We start from the raw sequence: 24,808 nt of genomic DNA, 5'->3' as shown, positions 1-24,808 counted from the left end.
TCATTGTGTTTTGTATTTGTTGTCTAACAAACTGAAAAAAAATGTTATCAATTTTTCAGTATTGTGAAACAAATTGGCTTAAAAAATAAATAATTAAGTAATATGTTTATTATATTTCAATATTTGACATATTTACATCTAAAACTCAAATTCAAATTCACAATATATTTCAAATTCAAATTTGAAATCTATCGAGATAGAATAAATGAGAGATAAGAGTGTACAAAACATATTTTGATCTTCAAACACTCGAAATTTTTAAAACTCAAATAATTTGATTTTTGAACACTCAAATAAATAAAAATGAAATATTATTATTAATCAAAACTTTAAACGTGAAGCGCGGAATAACGACTAGTATATTTTATAAAGTATCATTAGCAAGCGGTTAGATCAGTAGAAATAAACTGTATTTTCAAATAAACTTACCTGTAAGATTAATAATTCAAAATTTAGAATTATTACTATTGAGAGATTTGATCAGATATGAAGACACGTGTACAAAATAGTATTATATAAAGACTAAAGCTTAATCGAGTAGGGAACAGTGTATAGGCAGGCACCAAAAAGCATAAGCATAGTGTGGTCCTTTTATAATATTTCATTTGCTATTTGTTGTGTGAGGTAGGTTGTTAACGAGCTAAGAGGAAGAATAAAGGAAATGGTTTATTTTGGTAAAAGCGTGGTGGAAGATGACAATAACTAACGTTGATGAATAATGTTCATGATGAAGAATTAGTGATACTACATAAAGTCTATGTTCAGAAAAGTGATGACACCATTTTCTCTTCAATAATGGAGATACCTATTTGCCTAGCAGGCTTGGAAATCCAGCTGCTATGCTCTCATAACTTGTGCGAAGCCTCATACCTTGTTTAATAACCATCTATGGACCGGGTTTATAGCCCCGTTTATGAATCAAAACAATAAAAATAAATTTTTTTGTTGAAAAGATGGTATTTCGACCATACACTTGAAAAAAAATAAAATATGAATAAATTTTTTAAAAAATTTATTTTTATTAGTTTGGTTTATAGGTAGAGGCGTGGAGCCATGGATTTAGTCGAGGCAAATATTTCACTGAACATGTAGTTGTTCAATATTTGAAACTTAAAATTCACATTCTAATGACTTGCAGACAAATCAAATTACTGAATACTAAATACTATTATTGTGGAGACCGATTGCTTAATTGTTTTTCAAGCTTTAGATTTTGCACATGATTTTTTTTCCTATTTTTCTTTAATTATAAGAGATTGTAAGGCTCTTCTTAATGAGCTGTAGAGTGTTTCATACACTTTTGTTAGGAAACCAGTGAATCATGTCACTCATTCAATAGCAAGGACTCTAATTGACAGTGATTTTTGCAAGTGTACGAAATCCTAACAATATAATATAGAATGAGAAGAGTATTATATGCACATGGATTGTATACCAAGTACCAAAATTATGTTAACTTATTATTATTTAAATGACAATAAAAAGATTTATTTTAAGAAATTAAATTAAACAAATAAAAGAGAACAAAAAGAAATAAAGCAAGCATATTTGATGAAAAGAAATCAAGGATTTAAAATCTACTAGGGATTTTGACTTCACTTAATTCTATCTAATTTATTCTATTAGTTCGTTAATCAATCTTAATTGTTCAAGTAGGAGAAACAATCCTAAAATCACTAACAAACTCTCCCGATATATTGTTAGCTATTTTAATCCGGTATAATTACCCATCTTCCAACAGCGCAATCAAACATGAATTAAATCATTAAGTTTTATGGTTTGTTTTGTGAATTCATAACCTAAGGTCATTAACTTATACCCCCCATGAGTCAAATCATATAGCTTCTGCATCAAGTTATTATTCACATGGGTCTTGGTTGAAAATGCCCTCAAGATTGGCTAATTTAAGAAAATTTATGCTCTTCTTATCAACAACATCTTGCTTTAAATGATGAACTTGGGGCAAAAACTGTACTAGATCATGGAGAATACAATTTATTGAAGGTGGTATCATTGGAAAGAAAGGATCTTCCGGTGGTGTATGTATGAAAACCATTGATGAGCTCAAATCAATAGTCTCAATTATTCCTTCATAACCACTATTACTTGCTGCTTGTGTTCATTTAAAATCTCATCCAATACCCCTTCCAGCTGTATCTCACCTTTTTCATGGTCATTAATAATCATGTTTGGAAACAAGAAAGTGAGATTTAATCCATCTTCAAAGGAGTTGCATTATTCACCTGTAGGCTTTACTTTTTCTAAAGGTGTAATTTCCATGAAGTTTCCTCATAATTTACCTTGCACTCATCATCTTGATATTCATTAGTTGCCATGGTTATCAATTCTACTGCTTGTACCTCCAAATTCTTTATTGTCGTTTGTTGGATCTTAAAACTCTCACGAGTATCATTCATAAATTCCATGTGAGATTTAGTAAGGGCAACAATCAAATCCTCTAAATTCTTCTGCTTCTCTTCTTCATACTCAAAATTTGGAGGATATTGGTGATTCCAACCCTGTAGTGAAGGATCCCAATGCCAACGGTAGTCAAAATCTGCCATATCATTTAACATGTAAAGTACATCTTCATAGCTGCTTTCCAGAAGGTGAATATTGGTTGCCGAAATCCATTATCTACCTAACTTCTAGTTTCTTCACCTAATCCACAGTAGAATATGTAAGTGAGATATTTATTTGTAAAATTATGATAAGAAAATCTCTCTAACAATTCAGTAAATCTTGCTCAAACGGCATAAAATGGCTCTGAATGTTGTTAAATAAAACTTGCGACTACTTGTTGATGAAACATCTCAAAATACTTCACAAGAAAATAATGAAAGTAAAAAAACAATAAAAACAAAGAAAAAAAACTACAAAAAACAAATATTTCAATTAAGAACAAAAAAAATTAAAATAAAAAAATGAAAAAAATGTCTAAATTAATAATTGGTTCATTGGTATTGATATTAGTAACGCCAATCCCCGGCAATGGCGCCAAAAACTTGACAGTGATTTTCGCAAGTGTACGAAATCATAACAAGTAATATAGAATGAGAAGAGTATCGTATCCATAGAGATTGTATACCAAGTACCAAAATTATGTTAACCTATTATTATTTAAACGACATAAGAAGATTTATTTTAAGAAATTAAATTAAACAAATAAAAGAGAACAAAAAGAAATGAAGCAAGCATATTTGATGAAAAGAAATCAAGGATTTAAAATCTACTAGGGATTTTGACTTCACTTAATTCTATCCAATTTATTCTATTAGTTTGTTAATCAATTTTAATTGTTCAAGTGGGGGAAACAACCTTAAAATCACTAACAAGCTCTCTCGATATATTGTTAGCTATTTTAACTCGTCTAATTACCTATCTTCCAATAGCGCAATCAAACATGAATTAAATCATTAAGTTTTATGGTTTGTTTTGTGAATTCATAACTTAAGGTCATTAACTTATTAAAACCCCCCATGAGTAAAATCATATAGCTTCCACATCAAGTTATTATTCTCATGTAATTTATTACATTTTTCATATAAAAAACCCTTCTCCCGATAGTGATTAATGAAATAATTTAATCCAGGGGAGAAACTCTGCCTAGAAGCATTAAATTCAATAATAAATTATACTTTGAACAAAGAAAAGCAAATCTAATATTATAAATTGGAAGAGAAATTAAGCTACATCAAATCCCTAGTATGAGAATTGATTTCGACATAGTAATTAAATAAAACTCAATTAAACTTGAAAATAATTCCATAAATAATGTGAATAATGAAAGTAAAAACAAGATTAAGAGTTTAGAGATAAAAACTAGTCAACAAATAATTCTGGACGGCTTCCTTGAATCTTGACACAAATCTTGATCACTTGAAGTCTTGGAGAGAAAGAGAGAGAAAACAATACAACAAAAAGATGGAATATACAATGAATGGCTCCTCTTGACTATGTCTAGTCTCTCTATTTATATAAACTTTCTGGAATATCTTCGTGTTTGTTTAGGAAAGTGAATCTTTATTGAGTAAGAAATCTTTTGGAGATAGAAAACTGTTTAGACTTTGTATTTCTTTCCAATTATGACTCTTCCAACATCTAAATAGGATTTATACTTAATTGGCACATCAGAAAAGCATTTCATGTGTGTCTATACAAGCTGTATGGGCTGGAACTGACATTCTCGGCCCAATGCAAAATCTGGTATTCAACACGGGCGTGCTACCTGGCACGGCTTGGGTATAGTCTTTTTTGCATTTTTGGCTGGTTTTCTATAAAAAATCCTACAAAATTCCTCAAGATAAAGTGAAATACGATTCAAAGAAACTTTGAACAAAAACATAAATAAAATTAATTAAAACTAATTAAAGTAATTAAAAATACTAAAAATCCTAATAAAAACTATATTAAAAACACTATAAAATAACACCTATCACTAATTCTATGTCTAGTTTTGAATGGGGTATGTTTTCCTTCTTTCTTATTTGATTCATTGTCTTTTGATATTAATAATATGCAATGAGCATAACATTTATTAAAAAAAAAATACTAAATACTGTAAGACAAATTTATACTCAAAATGCTTTAAAATGAATTCCAATTTTAACTTTAGTATTCAAATTATCAAAATTATATTTAATGAGAATTTAGATTATAAATGAATAAGTATAACCAAAATAATTATAATAATGAAAAAAATGCTCGAAATCTAGGTTTTATATCATTTTTAATTTTGATTTAATTTAAGATGATTATTGTTTGATGAATAATAAACTTTGATGATTATTGAATATTCACAAAATTTGTATTACCCGTATTTAAATCCATTTAAATTTTCTTTTGAAATATCCATACCAAAAGCGGTTTAAAATTTCAATACCCTTTTCCTTCTCAAACCCGTTTAACTGATACCCAAATTTATTTTAAATGGATTGAACTACGTGATAGAAAAAAATCATATAACGGAAACCATAAGATCGCATGTGCATAATATACAGGTAAACCAACAGAGGTATAGAAAATATAAAAATCGAAGTTATGGAATCATAAGTACCTCTTAAGAGAAACAAAATCAACACAGATTTCGATTTTACTTTCACACAATAGCTCCTGTGCCAACAACTTCTGCTCTACCGGAACCATACTGATTTTCTCTGCACTCTTTTGTTATGTGATCTAATTTATTTTCTTAGAACTATCTGTATGGGCAGATGATTATTGAGAGGGGGAAAACGAAATATGAAAGATTGACGTCTAGGTTTAGTCTAAGTGTCTCTTATATATTTCAATTAAAAATAACATTAATGAAAATGTTTTATGTATAAATATATATATATTCACATTTTGCAATATTAACATTATATTTAATTAACCTCTTAATTAGCTCTAAATAGCATAGGTACAACAGAGACCTACAAGAATAAAATTAATAAGGTTACTGATAATAATAATGTATCTATACAACCTGTAAAATATTATTATAATGAATTATTCTACTAAAATTTCATAATTCAACTCGTTATTAATTTCGAATTTCCTAGCATTAAAATATACAAACTCTCTGTGTTAAGATTACAGATACTTGTCAATTAAATTAAATTATCGACTATTTTATCTAATTAACAATTTAAATTCCTCAAGAATTCCACTTAAACTTATTTCATGTGTCAGATACAAAATCCATTTGCAGGGTTTTATATAATGAAAACTTATAAGATTTTCAAGGGGTACCATCAATCCCTATACCAAGACACAGACTCTATCAATAAATTGATATTTCACAAATACACATCGTCATTGTCCAATTCACTGAGTTTATTGTTCCATAATGAAATTCACCATTTTAATGAATCAAAACAATAGACAACATATAATGCTTATAACAATTAAATCAACATTAAGAGTAAGTACATATATCTATTAATTAATGAGCTAGATAATTTGTTTTATTTAGTCAGTATAGAAACAATTATTCTACACTTGGTCCACGTTCAATACATACAATATGCATGGTTAATAGTAAAAATTCTATCACTGAGAACTATTGTAACATCTAGACCAGATGAGGTGCTAGCTTGAGATGTTAGCTTATCTTAACCGAATCCTACATCGGCAAAACACAAGGTGAAAGTGATGTATATAAGAATGGACAAACTTTAGACTAGTGAAGGGCCTTTTGGGCTATAAAACAAAATCGTGCGGGTCTGAGTGGGTTCGGTTCAAAGCGGACAATATCTTGCTAGGCCTGAGATGCCACAAACTTGGTATCAGAACAAGCCTTGTCCCTCTGGCTGATGGTGCAGCAAACCTCAACAAGGACACTGACTCCCTAAAGGGGGGGGGGTGAAGTGTAACATACGCACCAGATGGGTTGTTAGTTTGAGATGTTAGCTTACCTTAGGGGAATCCCACATCTGCTAAGCATAAGGTGAAAGTGATTTATATAAGAATGAGCAAATCTTAAACTAGCAAGAGGCTTTTTGGCTTATGAGGTGGTTCTAGCCCAAGAACAAAATATTGCGGGCCTTAGTAGGTTTGGTCCAAAGCAGACAATATCTTTCCATCCCTGGTATGTCACAACTATGAAGGAGAAATATGAATGAAAGACAATTCCAAAATCCTTTTTTAAAATTCTTTTAGTAACTAGTTTGTTAACATTTGATGATATCAGGGTGCAGTTTTGGCATGGATATAATTCTCAAATCGGCTATAGATAGTCATATTTGTCTCGAACTCAATTGATTAATACATGAACTTACTTTAAATAGGTTTTTATAGATCGAATAATTAGGAAAATCTATCCTACTTCGATCCTAGTTTCAACACTTGTATTAACATGGTGATAGATGATTTGATCTCTCATGTAATGAGATTGTGCTTATTTTAAATAATTGCCCATTGAATGAAAAAACAAAAGTATCTATTGCCATATGAGGGAATATTAAAATTCTCTAGATGTTACCTAAAAGAAAATCTTACAAATTTAACCGAAAAGGACTAAATGAAATTTGAATTGGTTAAGTATACGGTGAATAAAAATAATTGAAGTGCTTCAAATTTTAATTCAACTCATTTATATTTAAATATATGATTAGATTTGACCAAATTTTTGTAACAAACTATAATCGAAACAATTAATTCCAAATTTAAAATTATTAAATCAAAATTAACACTCTTAGCTTCAATTCTATTGCTTTAGCACATTTGCTGCATAAGCTTGAACTTTATTTATAGCTATTGCCATAAGCAAAACTTTATCTAATTAAGTTTTGAATAACTAAAAACAATTAAGCTTATCTAGAATATTCTGTTTGAAGAAAAAAAGGTTCCCAAAGAATTGATCTTTCTTTTAGTTGTTGCTTTGATTGATCAATGTGTGATATTCTGAATTCTCATTAATAATGGAATCGAAATGATCTTTGGATTTATCAGAAGATTCCTTCAATTGGGCTAGAATTGGTTTTTGTTTATGCCTTCATGAACATCAAATCCGTTGTAGTCTAGTTGGTCAGGATATTCGGCTCTCACCCGAAAGACCCGGGTTCAAGTCCCGGCAACGGAAAGTCTTTTTAATTTTACGAATTCCTAAGATGCCGTAAAAATTATTGTTATAGATAGAAAATATCAATTGTAAACAATAAATCCGTTGTAGTCTAGTTGGTCAGGATATTCGGCTCTCACCCGAAAGACCCGGGTTCGAGTTCCGGCAACGGAAAGTCCTTTTAATTTTATCGATTGTAAGATGCCGTAAAACATTATTTGAATAAATAAAAAATATCATTAGCAAACAATGAATCCGTTGTAGTCTAGTTGGTCAGGATGTTCGACGGTCACCCGAAAGACCCGGGTTCAAGTCCCGGCAACGGGAATAATCGTTCTAATTTTTATCAATTACTAAGACGCCGTTATCTATTGCTTTTTATTTGTATTGTAGGATCCCGATCGCATGCGAGCCGTTGATCTAACGCCCAATAGATTAATAATAATAAAACCCGATTGACCAAAACAGCCCAAGTCGGACCATTTCTTTGATTCTCTCTCTAATCAAAAACAGGGTTTAGTGCTTCTCTTCTCCAACTCCTCTCTCTCTTTTCCTCTCTATCTTCCTCTCCTTGTATCCTTTTCCAGTCACTCACAAGCTTAATAGAATCTGTAGTATATCCACTAGATTACCAGGTAGCTTCAACATCTTCAATTAATTTCTAAATTTCAAAGCTTAACATTGAAAATATCTTAGTTCTTTTCCCTAAATTCTGCTCTTGAAGTTGCCAATTTTGTTCTGCTTATATATACTTTACCCATTTATTTGTAGGAGAAGATAATCGTTTAGTGTTTTAGTAATTTATTTTGTTATAGTTTTGATTTTGTTATGTAGCAAATTACTGATTTATATATATTTTATTGGATTTTATGTTCGCTTTATTGTAGTGTTGTGAGGATGACTGTGTCTGGACTAACTGGTAGTCCCTCAAGGTGCAGTTTCCGGGTTCCTCTTAATGGGCCTGGGTCATCTTGCAGGCGAGTTTCGGGTTTTTCCTTTGCTAGAGAATCTAAAGTTAAGATAAACTTTCCATGTTTAGACAGGTATTGAATTCTTCAGTTATGTTTATATATGTTTTTTTCTATTAAACCTTCATCTAGGATATAGATGTATTTAATGAGTTGTGTTATTTTATTTTTGGGTTTTGATGTTGTTGGAATTATTCAGATGTTCTTGGGTTGGTTCTGCAAAAGGATACATTGGAAAGCAAACTCACTTAGTTAAGTGTGCAATGGATGCTTCTTATGGTGGTGAAATGACAAATGATCAACCTGGTAATATTTAGTTTCTTGATTAGTTGAAGATTATGTTACTCTATCATGTGGAGAATGTAATGGCTGTTTTTGTAGATCGAAGATACATTTGACTTGGAAGTAATTTGGACAGATTACATTTCCATTCTTAAAGTTTGCCAATAATTGTAGGCTGTACAATGTTTTTGAATAGTTCATTTATTCTACACTTTTTTTCTATGTTGATAATCAGTAATGCCCGAAATGCACATATAACAAACATTAGAAAAGAACTCCTATGTTTGAGTGGCTCCAAATGTGTAACCAAGGACTAAATTTCTTTTTCATTTCTAATATAGTCAACTACTATGCTAATATATATGTATATATAGACCAGGTAATCAGTAAGAAATTTGAAATGCAGACTAAAAATATTACTGCATAACTAGAAAGTTAATTCCATAAGGCATAATGAGTTACTGTTCTGAAAAAATTCACAATTATTGATTATATACTCCACTAAATGAAATTCTCATGAAGCATGTATCATCAACTGAGAAGGTAGTCCTAAATATCCTGTGACAATCTCTAGTTGGGAGTATAATTTTAAAAGTATTTGCCTCCATTGTAGTTCTAGGTAAATCTAAGGGATGGAAATATTAAGTTACCCGAGTGCAATTCTTTCTTGATTATCATAATTGACTAGTATATCATGATGTGATAATGAGTATGATGTAATATTATTTTTCTCCTGCAAATGTGATCCTGATTCCTTCACACTAGGGTACATATGATAGGTGGCCTGGCCTAGACTCCATTTGTGAAATGTGGTAGAAGAAATTGTTAGCTTCGCCTGTGATTATCACGAGTTTTTATTGAGAAGACATTGCATGGCTACTTTGGGCCAGTGGTCTTCTCATGTTAACAGTACTTGTTCTTAGTCAACCTTTCCTATGGCCAGCCATATAAGGTGTTGACGAAATATTTTTGTTACTCCTGTATCCAGGAAGCTAATGACTTTTGGATGGAAATTATGATGTATCAATTTATTGATGTGTTTCATAAATCCTGTTAAAAGGTTGCATCATCCGTCCTCTAAATCTCTCATAATTTTCTTTGTCACTTCAGTTATTTTTCCTAGAATTCATGTAAGGGACCCATACAAACGGCTTGGGATCAGCAGGGATGCCAATGAAGATGAAATTCAAGGTGCAAGGAACTTTCTTATAAAAAAATATGCTGGGCACAAACCCAGTGTGGATGCAATTGAATCTGCACACGACAAAATAATCATGCAGAAGTTTTATGAAAGGAAGAACCCAAAAATTGACATTGGGAAAAAGGTTAGGGAAGTAAAGCAGTCCCGTGTTGTGCAGGCTGTCACAAGCAGGTTTCAAACTCCATCTACACTAGTCATCGCTAAAACATCAATTGCATTTCTAGTACTTGGAGTTCTCACTGTTCTCTTTCCAACTGAAGAAGGTCCAACCCTACAGGTAGCCATTTCCTTAATGGCTACAATATATTTTATATACGACCGGCTGAAGAGTAAACTTCGAGCTTTCCTTTATGGGTATGTTTATGATATCTTTTTCATTGCTTTTTTTTTTCCAACCTTCAACTTTGCATTCGTTTTCTAGTACTCTTTAGTTAAATTATATTTGTACCAGAAACTGTATTCAACTACCAAGTCAATTATTTCATCTAATGCAGCAGCAAATAGTCATAGTGAGGGTAATAATAGGTTACTCAAGGTTTTCAGATATGGCTCAATTTCAAACTATTAAACTAGAGGGATGATTAAGAGTTTAACCAGGTTGAATCAGAATTGAATTAAACAGAAATTAATAATCTTTTGTTAAAAATACCAGTGACTTACTAAGTTTTATTTAGATATATGAATTGATTATTATTTTTTTTTTGTTTAAATTAGATTGTTAAGATTAACTACAATTAAAGTGGTAGAGATGGTGCTGATGACTACCTACACCATGTGGGTTCAAGACTAATAGGTTGCAGTATTTAATATTTTTGGAATGAGGCTGATGTGGCGGTTTCTAGAGCCACCGCATTACCTTCAAGCCAATTATCTACATGCTTGAACTAATTTTATGTCGACCTACTTGCTGGTTAGTAGATACCTAGCCAATGCAGGCTGGCAAACTCTTATTTGTTAATATGAGGGTTTTATAGATAGACCACGTCATTATTTACTGGCTACATTTCTGAGTTTCTTAGGCTAGTTGGGTTGTCTTGATGTAAAAACAATGGTCATAGTGAGGTGATGGTTGTGGATGGCAGTGTTAGGTTGGCGAAGGCAAGTAGTGGCAATGGATTTTGAAGTGGTGAATTACGCTAGTAAGGGGGATGCTTAGTGATATTAGTGATATTAAGAGTCTGTTTGGATGGAGGTGAAGGAGGGATAAAGAAAGGTAAGGAGCTGTAAGTAACTTATGTACCCTTGTTTGAAAAGAGACAAGTCAATGAAGAGTAAAGTTAAATAAACAAGTCTTACACTCTTACCCTCCTTTACCCATCAAATCTCAATCCCGCATATCAATTTTTCTTACACCCTAATTTGGAGAGTGAGGAGGTGGTGAGAGATGTAAATTAATTTATATTTAAGAGTAAGCCTTACCTTCTTTTTTTACCTCTTCCTGATCATAATGATTATACATTAGCTCTCTTTACCTTTCCATTAATTCACTCCCAACATGCAATTTTTTTTATTTTAACCTTACCCTCAATATTACCCTTCCCTCACCTCATCTGAACAAAGTTTAAGGTGATAATGAGATCATAATGATGACGGTATTGATGTTTGCTAAGAATGATTGCACAGGATTGGTATTAGTCTTTGTGGTCAGTTGTAACTTTTGAAGTGGCGGTGCAGTGTTAATGATGGTGGTGACACCAGTGGCAATTGCTAGTCATAGTGCCTATGGTTGAGCCAATGATGATGATGTGGTCGTGGTGTTTTTATTTAAAATATAATGGTTATGCGATCATTAATGATGGTGGTGTACAATTGTTTTTCAACATTAATTAGATTTGGAAATAAGAGAATTTGTTTTCCAGAAAACTTTTTGAACAGAAAACTTCAATTTTCCGTTTTGTAGAAAATTTTTCTGAGAAGCTCCAATTTTCAGAAGTGAACAAGATCATAGTTTTTTTTGGAAACTCTGAATCCTTGAAGGACCAGGAGTAGTTTTGGAGGTCCTGTGTTTCAAAGTGGTTCAAAGGTTTACAGTTACTTTGAATTTAAATAAACTTCATGCATAAATATTATTCAGTTTTTCTGTTAATAAAACCAAATAGTTTTGTTTCTTTGGAATTTGTGATGCAATTCAATCCTTAGTGGAAATTTAAAGAGAACCTGATGCCTAAGGATATCCAACTGTAATGCTTAGAAATCTTTTATATTTGAGAGCAGATTTCGTCACCCAAACTTACTATTCAATATATCTAACTCCATCCTAGCTTTTATATTGAGTCAAACCAGACATAGAAGACAAAGTGCAAGCTGTCTTGTGTCAATGCTTCAGAAAATAGCCTCTCATATTAATCGCATTCTGGAATCTTTGCTGCTCAACTTTATCAGAGAAGAGTAAAATGCTCTGCAATAACAAGTTTGTTATCATGGTGCAGTGCTGGAGCTTTTATTTTTTCATGGCTGTTCGGAACTTTCTTGATGGTATCTGTGATTCCACCATTGCCATTTATAAAAGGACTGAGGAGTTTTGAAGTTACTACTTCATTGATAACTTATATCCTACTCTGGGTTTCATCTGCTTATTTGAAGTAGTGCCAGTTTTCTCTTACTGCAAGATTCTATTGCAAGACCTCAATTTTGAAGCGGGTGGTCATGGTTCATAAATCTCACCTTTTTCATTTTAGACCATGTCCTTTTCTAACTGTAGCGTCGGCACCTACAGCGTGTTAATATTCTTGCTCATTAGCCTCCCATTTGGGAAAAAGGTTTGTGGAAATGACTGTTCTGTTGTTTGGAGAGAAAGGATGTAAAACTAGATGAAAATTAAAAGGATCATCTCACATTTATTTCATTTTTTGGTAACATTCCTGTTTTTTTTCTTTTTCTTTTTCCTTTTGTTTCTTTGATTATAGTTTAAATTTGAAACATGTTCATCCTGCCGTCATCTTTAATCGCTTATAAGATTTGATCAAGTAAGAATCTTTGGCTCTTTGCTTGTTTGGGAATCACTTGCTGAATTGTCGGAATCATTGTCTTGATGTTCTACGAACAGTTACGCATGTGGGGCTCGATTTACTACGAAAAAGCTTCTCTCCTTTCTGGTTCAGTTGAGCTGCAGGATGTCCTAGCAATTGGTGGTTCAAGATGGTTTTGATTTAGCTATTCTAGTCCTTTAACTCCCTGAAGATCTCTTGACGTACCTGTGATGGAACCATTCATAAAGGCATCCTTATATGTCTTATTTGGTGATTTGCTCTTAATTATTTACTTCAACCACAATTTATTATTAGTTTTCATGCACAGAATTTGAGATCTTCAGCCTGTGATTTGTCAATGCAAAGCCATTTGTGCACTTCCTGACCACCAATTGCTTTATTTACTGATGAAAGTTTTTTCGTTTCCATCTGTGTAAGTGTAATTTGCTTATTGCTGTAATATGGGAAAACATGAATTTAGAATTTTGTTTCCAATTTTAATTGAATAGTTCATAATAAAGAAAAAGGAAAAGCCCTTTTTGAGCTTCTAAAGTGATGATGTTTTATTTAGTAGAATTGCAAAAATAAATGCTGATTTTTAACGTGTGAATAATATAGGAGCTGAGACTTATAAATTGCCAGATCACTGAAAAGGTCTAAGTTTACATAAATGTGTTTTAATCACCACTTTAAGTGTAAATAGATACATATTAAATATGGTAAGAATATAATATATTTAATTATTATTTTTAATAAATCTTTAATTTAATTGGTTTAAATTATTTCCTACAAGTAGGTTATTCTACAAAAGATAAATGTAGTGTATTATTATTTATTAAAAAGTATATTATAGATTTATTGTTTAAAATAAAAAAAATCACTAGAAATATATATAGAATATAAAATTGTAATATAACACGTTATATTTGCAAACCATATAATATATTAGAAGAAATTTTTTTCTAAAGAAAAAAGCAATTATAAAATTAACTATATGAAATGATGCTCTAAAATAATGATTAGTATATGAATAATTATAATAGGCAATATTGGTTTCTCATATTTTAGTAATATAGACAGTTTACGATATTATATTATATACAAAAAATTATGTTTACGATATTGTTTAAATTAATTGATAAGTAATTTTTTTTTTCTATAAAAATTTGGTTGTCGATGTTTTATAATTATAAATATGTTATTTTCTTAACAAGTTATTTAATTATTGAATTTTTTATTTTATTATTTCAAAAAATGTACTTTTTTCTATTTTGTGAATATTCCTATATCTACGTAATATATATTGTTCACAATATTATTATAACAAAAAAATAAATCAAAAATTATATATTGAGATAAAAATTGAATAGGAAAATCATGCTCCAAAAATCACATAGAAATCATATAGTAGCATTTTATATGGCAATTGATTAAGGGACACCTTAATCGTAAATAATTTCACATTTATTATTTCAAAAATGGTATGTTCATAATTCATGTTTCATTAATAAACAATTTCTTTTCTTCATGCAAGACATCTTTTTTTTTTCTTCTTTTATTTTGCCAGAATCTTTTTTTTTTTTAATTTAAATTTCTAGACAACAATTTGTTATAAATTTGTTATAAAATTCTTATATGTTTCATTAACGATATTATCTGAATGGAAATGACTCGAATCTCTCAAATAAGTGATCCAGTGTTTGATTCTTGTGAATGAATAAATTTTTTACTGAGAGCACTTCTCTTTTATAGATATGACGCAAATGGAAGCATAACTAGTCTTAACCCACCTGTGGTATAAATCGGAATTTGAAAATATGATAGAAGAACGAACTCGGTTATTATTATTTTGCCCTTAACATTTCAAATTTGCAATTATCTATGAAACATAATCTGTTTTGATTTGGACTAACTTACATATTATATATTATACTTAATTTTCTTTAAAAAAACTTACATATTTTTTAATTAAAGGGAGTTGATTATTATTATTAATCTTGGGATTTAATATTTAAATTGTTGAAACATAATTTAATATGGACGTTAAATAAATTTTAGACACAATTAAATCTTAGCATATATGAACTCATTAGTCCACTGATAAAGATAGATTTCTTTATTGAATATATGGATATTACATGTAATAATTAGTACAATTAGAAGTGGAGCTAGAACATTTATTTTGGAGGATTCAAATGAAATTTTTATAAAATTTTAAGGCTAAATGTAATTTTTTTCTAGATTTTGAAGGATTAAAATGTATTTTTCATAAGAATTTTTTTTAAAACAATTTGTTGGGGTGCTACAGCCCCTTGAAGCTCCGCCCTTAATTATAATATAATTTAATATTATATATATCTATATTATATATAAAATGGAAATAAAAAGGAATAATGAGATTATATGTAATAATTTTAATGAAAGTTTAAAAATTCTAAAATATCCATGGTCTTTGGGTAATTGATAATAGTTTAAGTTTATTAAATAACTTAAATTTTTAATAATTGATAACTTATAATTTTTTAATATTTTTTTATTAATTGATTAAAAAAGTATATTATTATATTATTTTAATAATATCTTTTTAAAGGTAATATTTTTGTTTTTTGACAATAAAGTGGAGTGTATTATTAATTTTGAAGAACATCCATAACATAAGAAGGAGGCTGATTAAGCCAAACCCCCAGGCCTGACATGGAATGTGCACCCGTAGCAAGCACATGGGCAACAAGATTCGCAGACCGAAAACAAAGTTACATTCAACATTTCCAATCTCATGTAACAGAGATCTACAGTCATCAATCACCAAACCCAAATTAAAAGAATGTGTTATACTGACATTGCGAATAGCATTAACCACCGACTGAGCATCTGATTCAAGTATAACATTTGACCAGCCTTGCGTTTTGATCCAACTGAACGCCTCACAAACAGCTACTGCCTCTGCTGTCTTCGGATTAAAAAACCCAGGAAACCTCGAAGTCTGAGCAGCCACAAAAGCTCCATATTCATCTCGAATCACGCTCCGATCCCTATAAATCCCAGGCTGGAACCGACCGAAGCATCCACATTTAACTTAAGCCACCCATGCTCAGGTTTCTGCCAGGAACGCTGTCCATTACCTCCATTCTACAGATTGCCAGTAACAGCAGCATCACGCCATTCTTGAAGATAACGCAATGCCAAGAAATAAACTTGATGAGGAGTCTTGAACTTCCGCTCCCACACAACTTTGTTACGGTTAAACTAAATTGCCCAGCAAATCATTATCATTTGAGAAGCTTGTTCCATTGTCACATTCAAAAATAATGATTAGAACCAATCTGAAAACTGAGTTACACCTGGGTTCTTCCAACCAACATCTGATAACGTCCATACACTTCTGGCGAAAGGACATTGTACCAGCAGATGCATAATGGTCTCGCTAGCACCATGACAGATCGGGCAATTATCAGTGACCTGAACTCGTCGCCTTTGAAGGACATGAAGAGTCGGAACCACATCCCATAAAGCTCGCCAAAAAAAATTCTGGGCTTTTGCCGGAACCTTACTCCGCCATAATCTATTCCAAACTGCTGCATATGGGTCAGCTGAAGCATCACATCATGACAACAACTTATAAGCACTTTTAACCGTATAATCACCAAGTTGTTCAAACTTCCAAGCTAGTGTATCAATGTCCCGTCTTGTGCTCAAAGGAAGAGCCAAGATACAATGTTTATCACGCTCATTAAAAATTGAAGAAATTACAGACTCATCCCACCTTCTATTAACCATCAAACTGGAAACCAGAAAGTGTTCACCGTTTGCTGGCTGTTCAGTAGTCACATAGGAATTTGTCAAGTCACACAACCAAGGAGAAGACCAAATCGATACTTGCGAACCATAACCAATTCTCCAATAAACACATGTGCGAATTACATCTCTGGCCTCCCAAATGGATCTCCACAAGAAACTAGGATTCGTTCCCAGTTCCGAATTCAGAAAGGAAGATGACGGAAAATATATAGCTTCAAAATGCGAGCTACAAGAGAATCCGGTTGAGTAATGAGGCGCCATCCTTGTTTCCTCAACATCGAAAGATATTGCACGGGTAATAATATTATTTTAATATATTATTCCAATTCAACTTTCAAATTATTTAGAAAAATAAAAAAATAAAAACATCTATAAAAAAATATTGTTTCACATGTTATATATGTATATATCACTTTGAAAATTTTAAAATTTTTTCTTATTTATATCTATTTATCTATATCTATGTTTTTCATAAACTGAAATTAACATTAAATAACATAGGATCATATTATTTAGTATTTTTAAAGAAAGATGCTAATTAAAGTTTAACCTTATCATTTTCAAAAATTTGAAGTTTAATTTTATAATTATAATAATTTTTTCACTTTATCTAACAGGGGATTGAAGATGATTAGTAACAGAGGATTGAAGATGACGTCGTTTCATTATACAAGAAAGAAAAAGATTACGACAAGGGAAAACGGTGTTGCACGGAAAAATGAAGAGAGAGAAAGTTTAGCTGTAACTATATAGAGCATCTAGTGTAGCAAGTTGTGCGTGTGTTTTGTTATTTCTTTCTTCTTTTCAAGAACTGGAACTTTCCTCTGTTTTCCTCTGTTTCTTGTTCCTCTCTTGTACTTGTTATCTGTTATCTTCTTCTTGTACCTGTTATCTGTTATCTTCTTCCCTTGTATCTGTTATCTTCTTATTCAATGAGATGAATTCAATCAAGTTTCATATGGTATCAGAGCAGATGCTGCGCAGGTTTATTCATTTGCTTCTCTGATTTGTTTTTTTTTTTTTTTTTTTTTTTTTTTTTGGCAACTTATTACTGATTGATTCAGAGTTTTTTCTTTCTTTCTTTTCAATCGATTACTATTTTCTTTGATCTCCTTGATCAATTGTCAATTCTATCTTTTTCTTCTTAACCTTTGATCCTATCATCCTTACTTTCTTTCCTTAATTTCGTTAAAATGGCTGCAAATCTAAATGATTGTTTGACAAATCCTTCTAATCCTTTTTATCTGCATCCAAATGAAACGCCTGCTTTAGTTCTTGTTTCAGTTCCATTGAATGATTACAACTATCATTCTTGGGCCAGAGCTATGAAGATAGCCCTAGCTTCCAAAAATAAGCTAGGTTTTATTACTGGAGCGATATCTGCACCTGTTGATCAGAATAGTGAATTGTATAATATCTGGAGCAGATGCAATACAATGGTGATTTCTTGGATCCAGAAGGCTATGTCTCCTAGCATTGCACAGAGTATCTTATGGATAGACAATGCCTCAGAAGTATGGAGAGATTTACAAGTCAGATTTTCTCAAGGGAATAATTACAGAATAGCAGATTTATTAGATGAAATTGCGAGTCTTAAGCAAGGAGATTCAATTGTGAATGATTTTTACACACAGCTTAAGATCCTATGGGATGAGTTGTTGGTTCTTAGACCAATAGTTGCATGTACATGTAGAAATGTATGTAATTGTGGAGCAGCTATGCAATACAGGAGAAATTTTGAGCATGAACAAGTCATAAGATTTTTAAGAGGCTTAAATGAGAGATTTGAGTCTGTTAAATCTAATGTGTTAATGATGGATCCTCTTCCTGATTTAACTAAAGTTTTCTCGATGGCAATACAGCAAGAAAGGCAGAGCAATCACAGTTCACAATGTGAGTCAAAGATTATGCTCAACAGGTCTTATAGACCAAACTTTGGTACTAGAAGCTCTTCACAGCAGACATTTAGAGCACAAAAGTTTCTTGTACAAATTAGTACAACTAGAAAATGTACTTTCTGCAATGGAACTAATCATACTATAGACAGTTGCTATAAGAGAATTGGATATCCTCCAGGATTCAAGCCAAGATACAGCTACAATTCAGGCAGACCAAATGTGACAAAGTCTGCAAATGCAGCAGTCAATGCAGTTTATCAAAATACAAATGAATTTCATAATCATAATTCTAATGTGTTTCCTGTTCAAGGTGAGGAAAATAATTTTACAAATATGCCTGACTATGCAAGCAATGAGACTCGACAGCAACCATCTGAAGCAACTATCTCTTTTACATTGGATCAATATAACAAGATTTTGACACTCATTAATCAAGATTCAACAGATGGCACAACAAACACAATTAATGCAGAACATGCAGTCAATAGCATCCTGGCAGCTAAAGATTTGCAGTCAGCAGTTTCCATATCTTCTCAAACACAGAAATCAGGTATATTAAAATCTGTATCTAATTTTGTGTGGATCTTGGACAGTGGAGCTACAGACCATATATGCAAGTCTCTTGATCTGTTTACAACCTTTAAAAGAATTTCACCAATAAGAGTAAAGTTGCCAAATGGAGAATACCTATTAGCTCAATTTTCTGGCACTATTGTTTTCTCAGAAGCTTTACTTCTTAAAGATGTGCTGTATATACCTGGATTTGCTTTTAATCTTGTCTCAGTTACAAGCCTTATTGCTCAACTACATTGTTCACTTTTTCTCTATAATGATCTATGCTTGATCCAGGATTTCAAGACCTGGAAGATGATTGGTATAGCTAAAGTGTTTCATGGACTCTACAAGTTGCTGCAAAATGAAGATCCTAAGAAGTTTACTGATGTTAGACAAAATAAAACAGTGCTGGGTGCTACTACATTGTTTAGTTCTCAGTGTAGTAATAACAATTTGTGGCATTTTAGATTTGGTCATGTTCCTAAGACTAGATTATCCATTTTATGTACTAAACATCCAGAAATTCATATGAATAAGACTGATTTACCTTGTGATGTTTGTCATATGGCAAAGCAGAAGAAGCTTTCTTTTCCTGTTAGTGTAACTATGTCTCAATCTCCTTTTGATCTGTTACATATGGATATCTGGGGTCCAGTTGGTACTGTTTCTTGGACAGGCCACAGATATTTCTTGACTATAGTTGATGATCACACCAGATTCTTGTGGGTTTACCTGTTAAAAGAGAAGAGTGAAGTTAGGCCTTTAGTTAAACAGTTTGTTAAGATGGTAGCAACACAGTTTGACAAAAGGGTTAAAAGCATCTGATAATGGTGCAGAATTCTTGATGAAAGATTATTATGTAGCAGAGGGTATTTTACATCAAACTGCTTGTCCAGAAACCCCAGAGCAAAATGCAGTTGTCGAAAGAAAACATCAGCATATACTCAATGTCACGAGAAGTCTTCTGTTTCAAGCTAATTTGCCAAAGATTTTTTGGAATTTTGCTGTCATACATGCCACTTATCTCATTAATAGAATTCCAACTCCCCTATTGCAGGAATGCTCTCCATATGAAAAGCTTTATCACAGTCTGCCAGATCTTTCAACCTTAAAGGTTTTTGGAAGCTTGTGTTATGCAAATACTTTACAGGCTGGGAGAACTAAGTTAGAGCCAAGAGCTCAAAAGTGTGTGTTTTTAGGCTACAAAGAGGGTACCAAAGGGTATTTAATGCTGAATTTGCATACTAGAGGATTATTGGTTTCAAGGAATGTTATCTTCTATGAAACTATTTTCCCTTATTCTGAAACTCAGTTTCAACCATTATTGCCTCAACTTAATGACACATATGCAGATGCAGATTATGTTCCTATATCACATGCAGCAGATGCAGTCAATGCAACAGATGTAGCTAATGCTCTTATGCAAGATGATGGCTTAAGACGATCCGCAAGGACAAGGAGAGCCCCTCAATATTTGCAAGATTACCATTGTAATCTAGCATATCATAATCACACTATGCCTATTGCTTCTACACAACATTATATTTCCCAAGTGCTTACATATTCTCAGTTGTCTCCTTCCTACAAACATTTTATTCTGAATGTTTCTTGTCTTCAAGAACCAAAAACATATAAACAAGCTGTTAAACATCTTGTATGGAGGGAAGCTATGGATAAGGAGCTTGAAGCCTTGGTTTTAAATAATACCTGGACTGTGGTTCCTCTTCCACCAAATAGGGTACCTATTGGCTGTATAAAACAAAGTTGAAGTCAGATGGTTCTATAGAAGGCATAAGGCTAGACTAGTTGCCAAGGGTTACACACAGGTTGAGGGCCAGGACTTCTTTGATACTTTTTCTCCCGTAGCTAAAGTTACAACTATCAGACTCCTCTTAGCTTTTAGCTACAATGAAAGGGTGGTTTTTAGAGCAACTTGATGTAAATAATGCTTTTCTTCATGGTGATTTACATGAAGAAATTTATATGGAGGCTCCTTTGGGGTTACAGGTTCCTGATGGTTCAGTTTGTAACCTACAGAAGAGTTTATATGGCTTGAAGCAAGCCAGTAGACAATGGTTTCATAAGTTAACGACTTTTCTTGTTGCTATCGGCTATCAACAATCTCAATAAGATCACTCTCTATTCACTAAATCGAAAGGTGAACAATTTACTGCCTTAATGATATATGTAGATGATATTGTTCTAACAGGGAATGATTCTTCAGAGATTAGCTTAGTCAAAGCTTCTTTGGATGCTAAATTCAAGATAAAAGATCTTGGTAAGCTAAGGTACTTTCTTGGATTGGAAATTGCTAGGTCAAAGGCAGGATTGCATATAGGTCAGAGAAAGTATGCACTAGAGCTCCTAACTGAGTATGGAGTTTTAGGTGCTAAGCCTTCCTCCTCCCCTATGGATTATAATGTCAAATTGAGCAAAGATGATGGTGACTTGTTAACTGATATAACAAGTTACAGAAAATTAGTGGGGCAGCTATTATATCTCACTACCACAAGGCCAGATATTACTTATGCTGTCAATACCTTGAGCCAATTTCTCTCTGCACCAAGAACAACTCATTATCAGGCATTGCTCAAGATTCTTAGATATGTTAAATCTAGTCCTGGTAATGGTTTATTCTATAAAGCTAGTTCGGCACCAAAGCTAACTGCCTTTAGTGACTTTGATTGGGCTGGATGCCCTGACACAAGGCGATCTATAACAGGTTATGCAATTTACCTGGGAGATTCTTTGATCAGCTGGAAATCAAAGAAGCAAGTGACTGTGTCCAGATCTTCTTCAGAAGCAGAATATCGAGCTCTTGCTGTCACAACATGTGAGCTTCAATGGTTGAGCTATATGATGTCTGATCTTGGTCATAATTTATTTGCACCTATCAGTCTCTTTTGTGATAATCAATCAGCAATTTATCTCACAGCTAATCCTGCCTTTCATGAGCGATCGAAGCATATAGAGATAGATTGCCATTTCATTCGAGAAAAGGTTAATTCTGGCCTTGTTCATCTTGTGCCTATTTCTACAGAGCTGTAGCTTGCTGACTTGTATACCAAATCTCTTTCTCCTTCACGTTTTAAGTTTCTCATGTGCAAACTGGGCATGTCTGACATCCATGGCCCAGCTTGCGGGGGGGTAACAGGGGATTGAAGATGATTAGTAACAGAGGATTGAAGATGACGTCGTTTCATTATACAAGAAAGAAAAAGATTAAGAAAAGGGAAAACGGTGTCGCACGGAAAAATGAAGAAAGAGAAAGTTTAGCTGTAACTATATAGAGCATCTAGTGTAGCAAGTTGTGCGTGTGTTTTGTTATTTCTTTCTTCTTTTCAAGAACTGGAACTTTCCTCTGTTTTCCTCTGTTTCTTGTTCCTCTCTTGTACCTGTTATCTGTTATCTTCTTCCCTTGTATCTGTTATCTTCTTATTCAATGAGATGAATTCAATCAAGTTTCATATTATCGTCTATAATTATTTTATTAAATATACTTAACTTTTAATGTTGTCCTATCATATTAAATTAGTTTATAAAAAAATATTATTCGCTTATAATATGAGTATTATTAATCAAGTCTTAATATTATATAAATATCTAAAGAATATAAGAGAAAAATTATAACCATACTTAATACTATATAAAAATAAATTAATGAATATAAACAACGAGTAATATCAAATGCTAACAACGTGTAATGCACGTCACAAAAAATACTAGTGATATTAAATAAAACGACTAATGTTTCTCCTCAATTTTAGCCTTAATATAATAAAATTATAATATAATGATAACTAGTATTCGAACTCAATATTAAAATTCAAAACACAAATATTTCTTAATTAAAAAATTTTAATAGAAAAATTACATATATATAAAAAAAATTAAATCACGAGTATGAACAAATATAAACAATGCATAAGGCACGTTTACAAATACTAACACTAATAAAAGAGGCATTGTTTCTACCAAAAAAAGCATACGAATGGATTCACTATCACAATTCAAATTAATTTTCTATTTCAAATATCATATTTTTCATTTTTTTTAAAATGGGTTTGGGTAACCCGATATTAGGGGCATTCATAATTCAATTCTGTTCGTTTGGAGGATTTGTATAAACCAAACAAGTAATGATTGTTCATATAAATTTAAATCAAACCAAACTAGGAATTGAAGATACTCAAATCAACCAAACCTATTGATATATTATTGTTCAGTTTATTTCCGTTGACAGTTGGTGATATGTTCAGAAGTACTCATTTTTATACAAGGAAAACAATATAAAAATAACTTCTCATCTTTATCAATAATAAAAAAAAAAATACTTAACTTATGTGTAAGATACACAAGATTTTTTGAGTATTTCCCTGAATCTACTGGAAGGTTATAATCCACTTACCATTAGATTATATTTTGGAGTGAAGATTGAGTGTGAGAAATGAAATTAAATTATTTATGTTGCCAAACTTAACCCAACGGACGTGTACAACGTAAATGACTTGTTAAAAATAAAAATAAAAATAAATCTAATCTAAATGCACAGGAAGCAATAATACAATATTATACATATGTTTGGTTCGATTCAATTTTAAACAAAATTTTAACTTCAAAATCATAAACCAAACCAACCTTTCAATTTTATTGACTTTTAAACCAACCCCAACCACCAACGTTTTAATTATTCAAAATCGTTTATCTAAATAAGGCTCAGAGTGAATATCCAAAATATTAAACCCAAATCCACAACGGGTAATAAATTCAATATGTTTTATCTATCTCAAACCTATTTAACTAATATCCAAAACCTGCTTTAAACAGATCGGGACAGTTCGGGTACTAGGAGAACTCACCCAGCTTCTATCTCTAAATCCCTCCTCTTCCATAATCCTTAACTACCACCATCATTTATATAATATCTAAATATTAGTTATTTTCTGGTCCTTTTACTTTTATTTTAACCTTTGTTTATTTTCATCAAATAATTTATTTCTGTAAAATAATTTGCAGGAAAATATTTTCTACAATTTTTCATTATTAAAATAAGTGAACGAACAAATTCTTCCTTGCCAAAGAAAAACTAAATCATTTAAAAAAAAAAAAATGACTTCCCATTCTCAAGAGAAGAAAACATTTTCCGGATTACAAAGTTATTATAACCGCATATTTTTTAATTCATTAGTTATCAGTAATCACTATTACCAGTCATCATTCACTACCAGCCACTGTCGGCCACCACCATTGATCATCAACGACATGCATAATTTACCCTCTTTTTTTTTTGCATTTTCTCATATTTAACAATAAAATTTTTATTATAATATTTTTATGATTTTATGAGTTAAAGATTTTAATATTTTTTAATTTTCAATATTGCAACTAAACACTAGAAAATAAGTTATTTGAAAAAAAGTTTTTTAAGGAAAACATTTTCCAAAAGTAAATTATTCTCTAAAAACAAACGGATTTCAATTTTTTTAGATTTACAAACGAGATATTTACAAACCATAGATTTTTGGCATTTAAATTATACAGAAAAAGGGCAAAACAAAATAAAAGATAACTGAAAATAAGGAAGTCGAGGAATA

General features: G+C 31.6%; 1 protein-coding gene and 3 non-coding genes across 5 annotated transcripts; all 4 read left to right on the top strand.

Annotated features, from left to right (window-relative positions):
- The first annotated feature begins 7,491 nt into the window (after window positions 1–7,491).
- TRNAE-CUC (transfer RNA glutamic acid (anticodon CUC)) lies at window positions 7,492–7,564 on the top strand. Its single transcript has one exon. It is a non-coding gene; the product is annotated as a tRNA-Glu (tRNA).
- Window positions 7,565–7,644: 80 nt separating this feature from the next.
- TRNAE-CUC (transfer RNA glutamic acid (anticodon CUC)) lies at window positions 7,645–7,717 on the top strand. Its single transcript has one exon. It is a non-coding gene; the product is annotated as a tRNA-Glu (tRNA).
- An 80-nt stretch (window positions 7,718–7,797) lies between these two features.
- TRNAD-GUC (transfer RNA aspartic acid (anticodon GUC)) lies at window positions 7,798–7,871 on the top strand. The gene has a single exon. It is a non-coding gene; the product is annotated as a tRNA-Asp (tRNA).
- Window positions 7,872–8,006: 135 nt separating this feature from the next.
- On the top strand, window positions 8,007–13,515 carry LOC105628514 (DnaJ (DUF3353)). Of its 2 annotated transcripts, none has more exons than XM_012209945.4 (5): window positions 8,007–8,178; window positions 8,431–8,586; window positions 8,711–8,817; window positions 9,904–10,348; window positions 13,041–13,515. In XM_012209945.4, the coding sequence occupies exons 2-5, from the start codon at window positions 8,441–8,443 to the stop codon at window positions 13,114–13,116; spliced, it is 774 nt and encodes a 257-aa protein (XP_012065335.1). In that variant the 5' UTR covers window positions 8,007–8,178; window positions 8,431–8,440; the 3' UTR covers window positions 13,117–13,515. The 2 variants fall into 2 exon arrangements, with proteins under 2 accessions (XP_012065335.1, XP_012065327.1); XM_012209937.4 differs by lacking the exon at window positions 13,041–13,515 and adding an exon at window positions 12,424–12,850 and having other exon boundaries at window positions 8,009–8,178.
- Window positions 13,516–24,808: the final 11,293 nt, after the last annotated feature.

This window comes from Jatropha curcas, chromosome 4 (genome assembly GCF_041381405.1).
Source record: "Jatropha curcas cultivar XTBG-Jc1 chromosome 4, XTBG_Jcur_1.0, whole genome shotgun sequence".
NCBI lineage: Eukaryota > Viridiplantae > Streptophyta > Magnoliopsida > Malpighiales > Euphorbiaceae > Jatropha > Jatropha curcas.
This window is presented reverse-complemented; position numbering and strand designations above follow the sequence as displayed.

Bases quoted from the DNA above. Each gene is read 5' to 3' on its own strand.
- LOC105628514 (XM_012209937.4), top strand. From the start codon at position 8,441: ATGACTGTGTCTGGACTAACTGGTAGTCCCTCAAGGTGCAGTTTCCGG. The intron at 8,587-8,710 runs GTATTGAATTCT...GGAATTATTCAG, and splicing joins AACTTTCCATGTTTAGACAG to ATGTTCTTGGGTTGGTTCTG. The intron at 10,349-12,423 runs GTATGTTTATGA...ATCATGGTGCAG, and splicing joins CTTCGAGCTTTCCTTTATGG to TGCTGGAGCTTTTATTTTTT.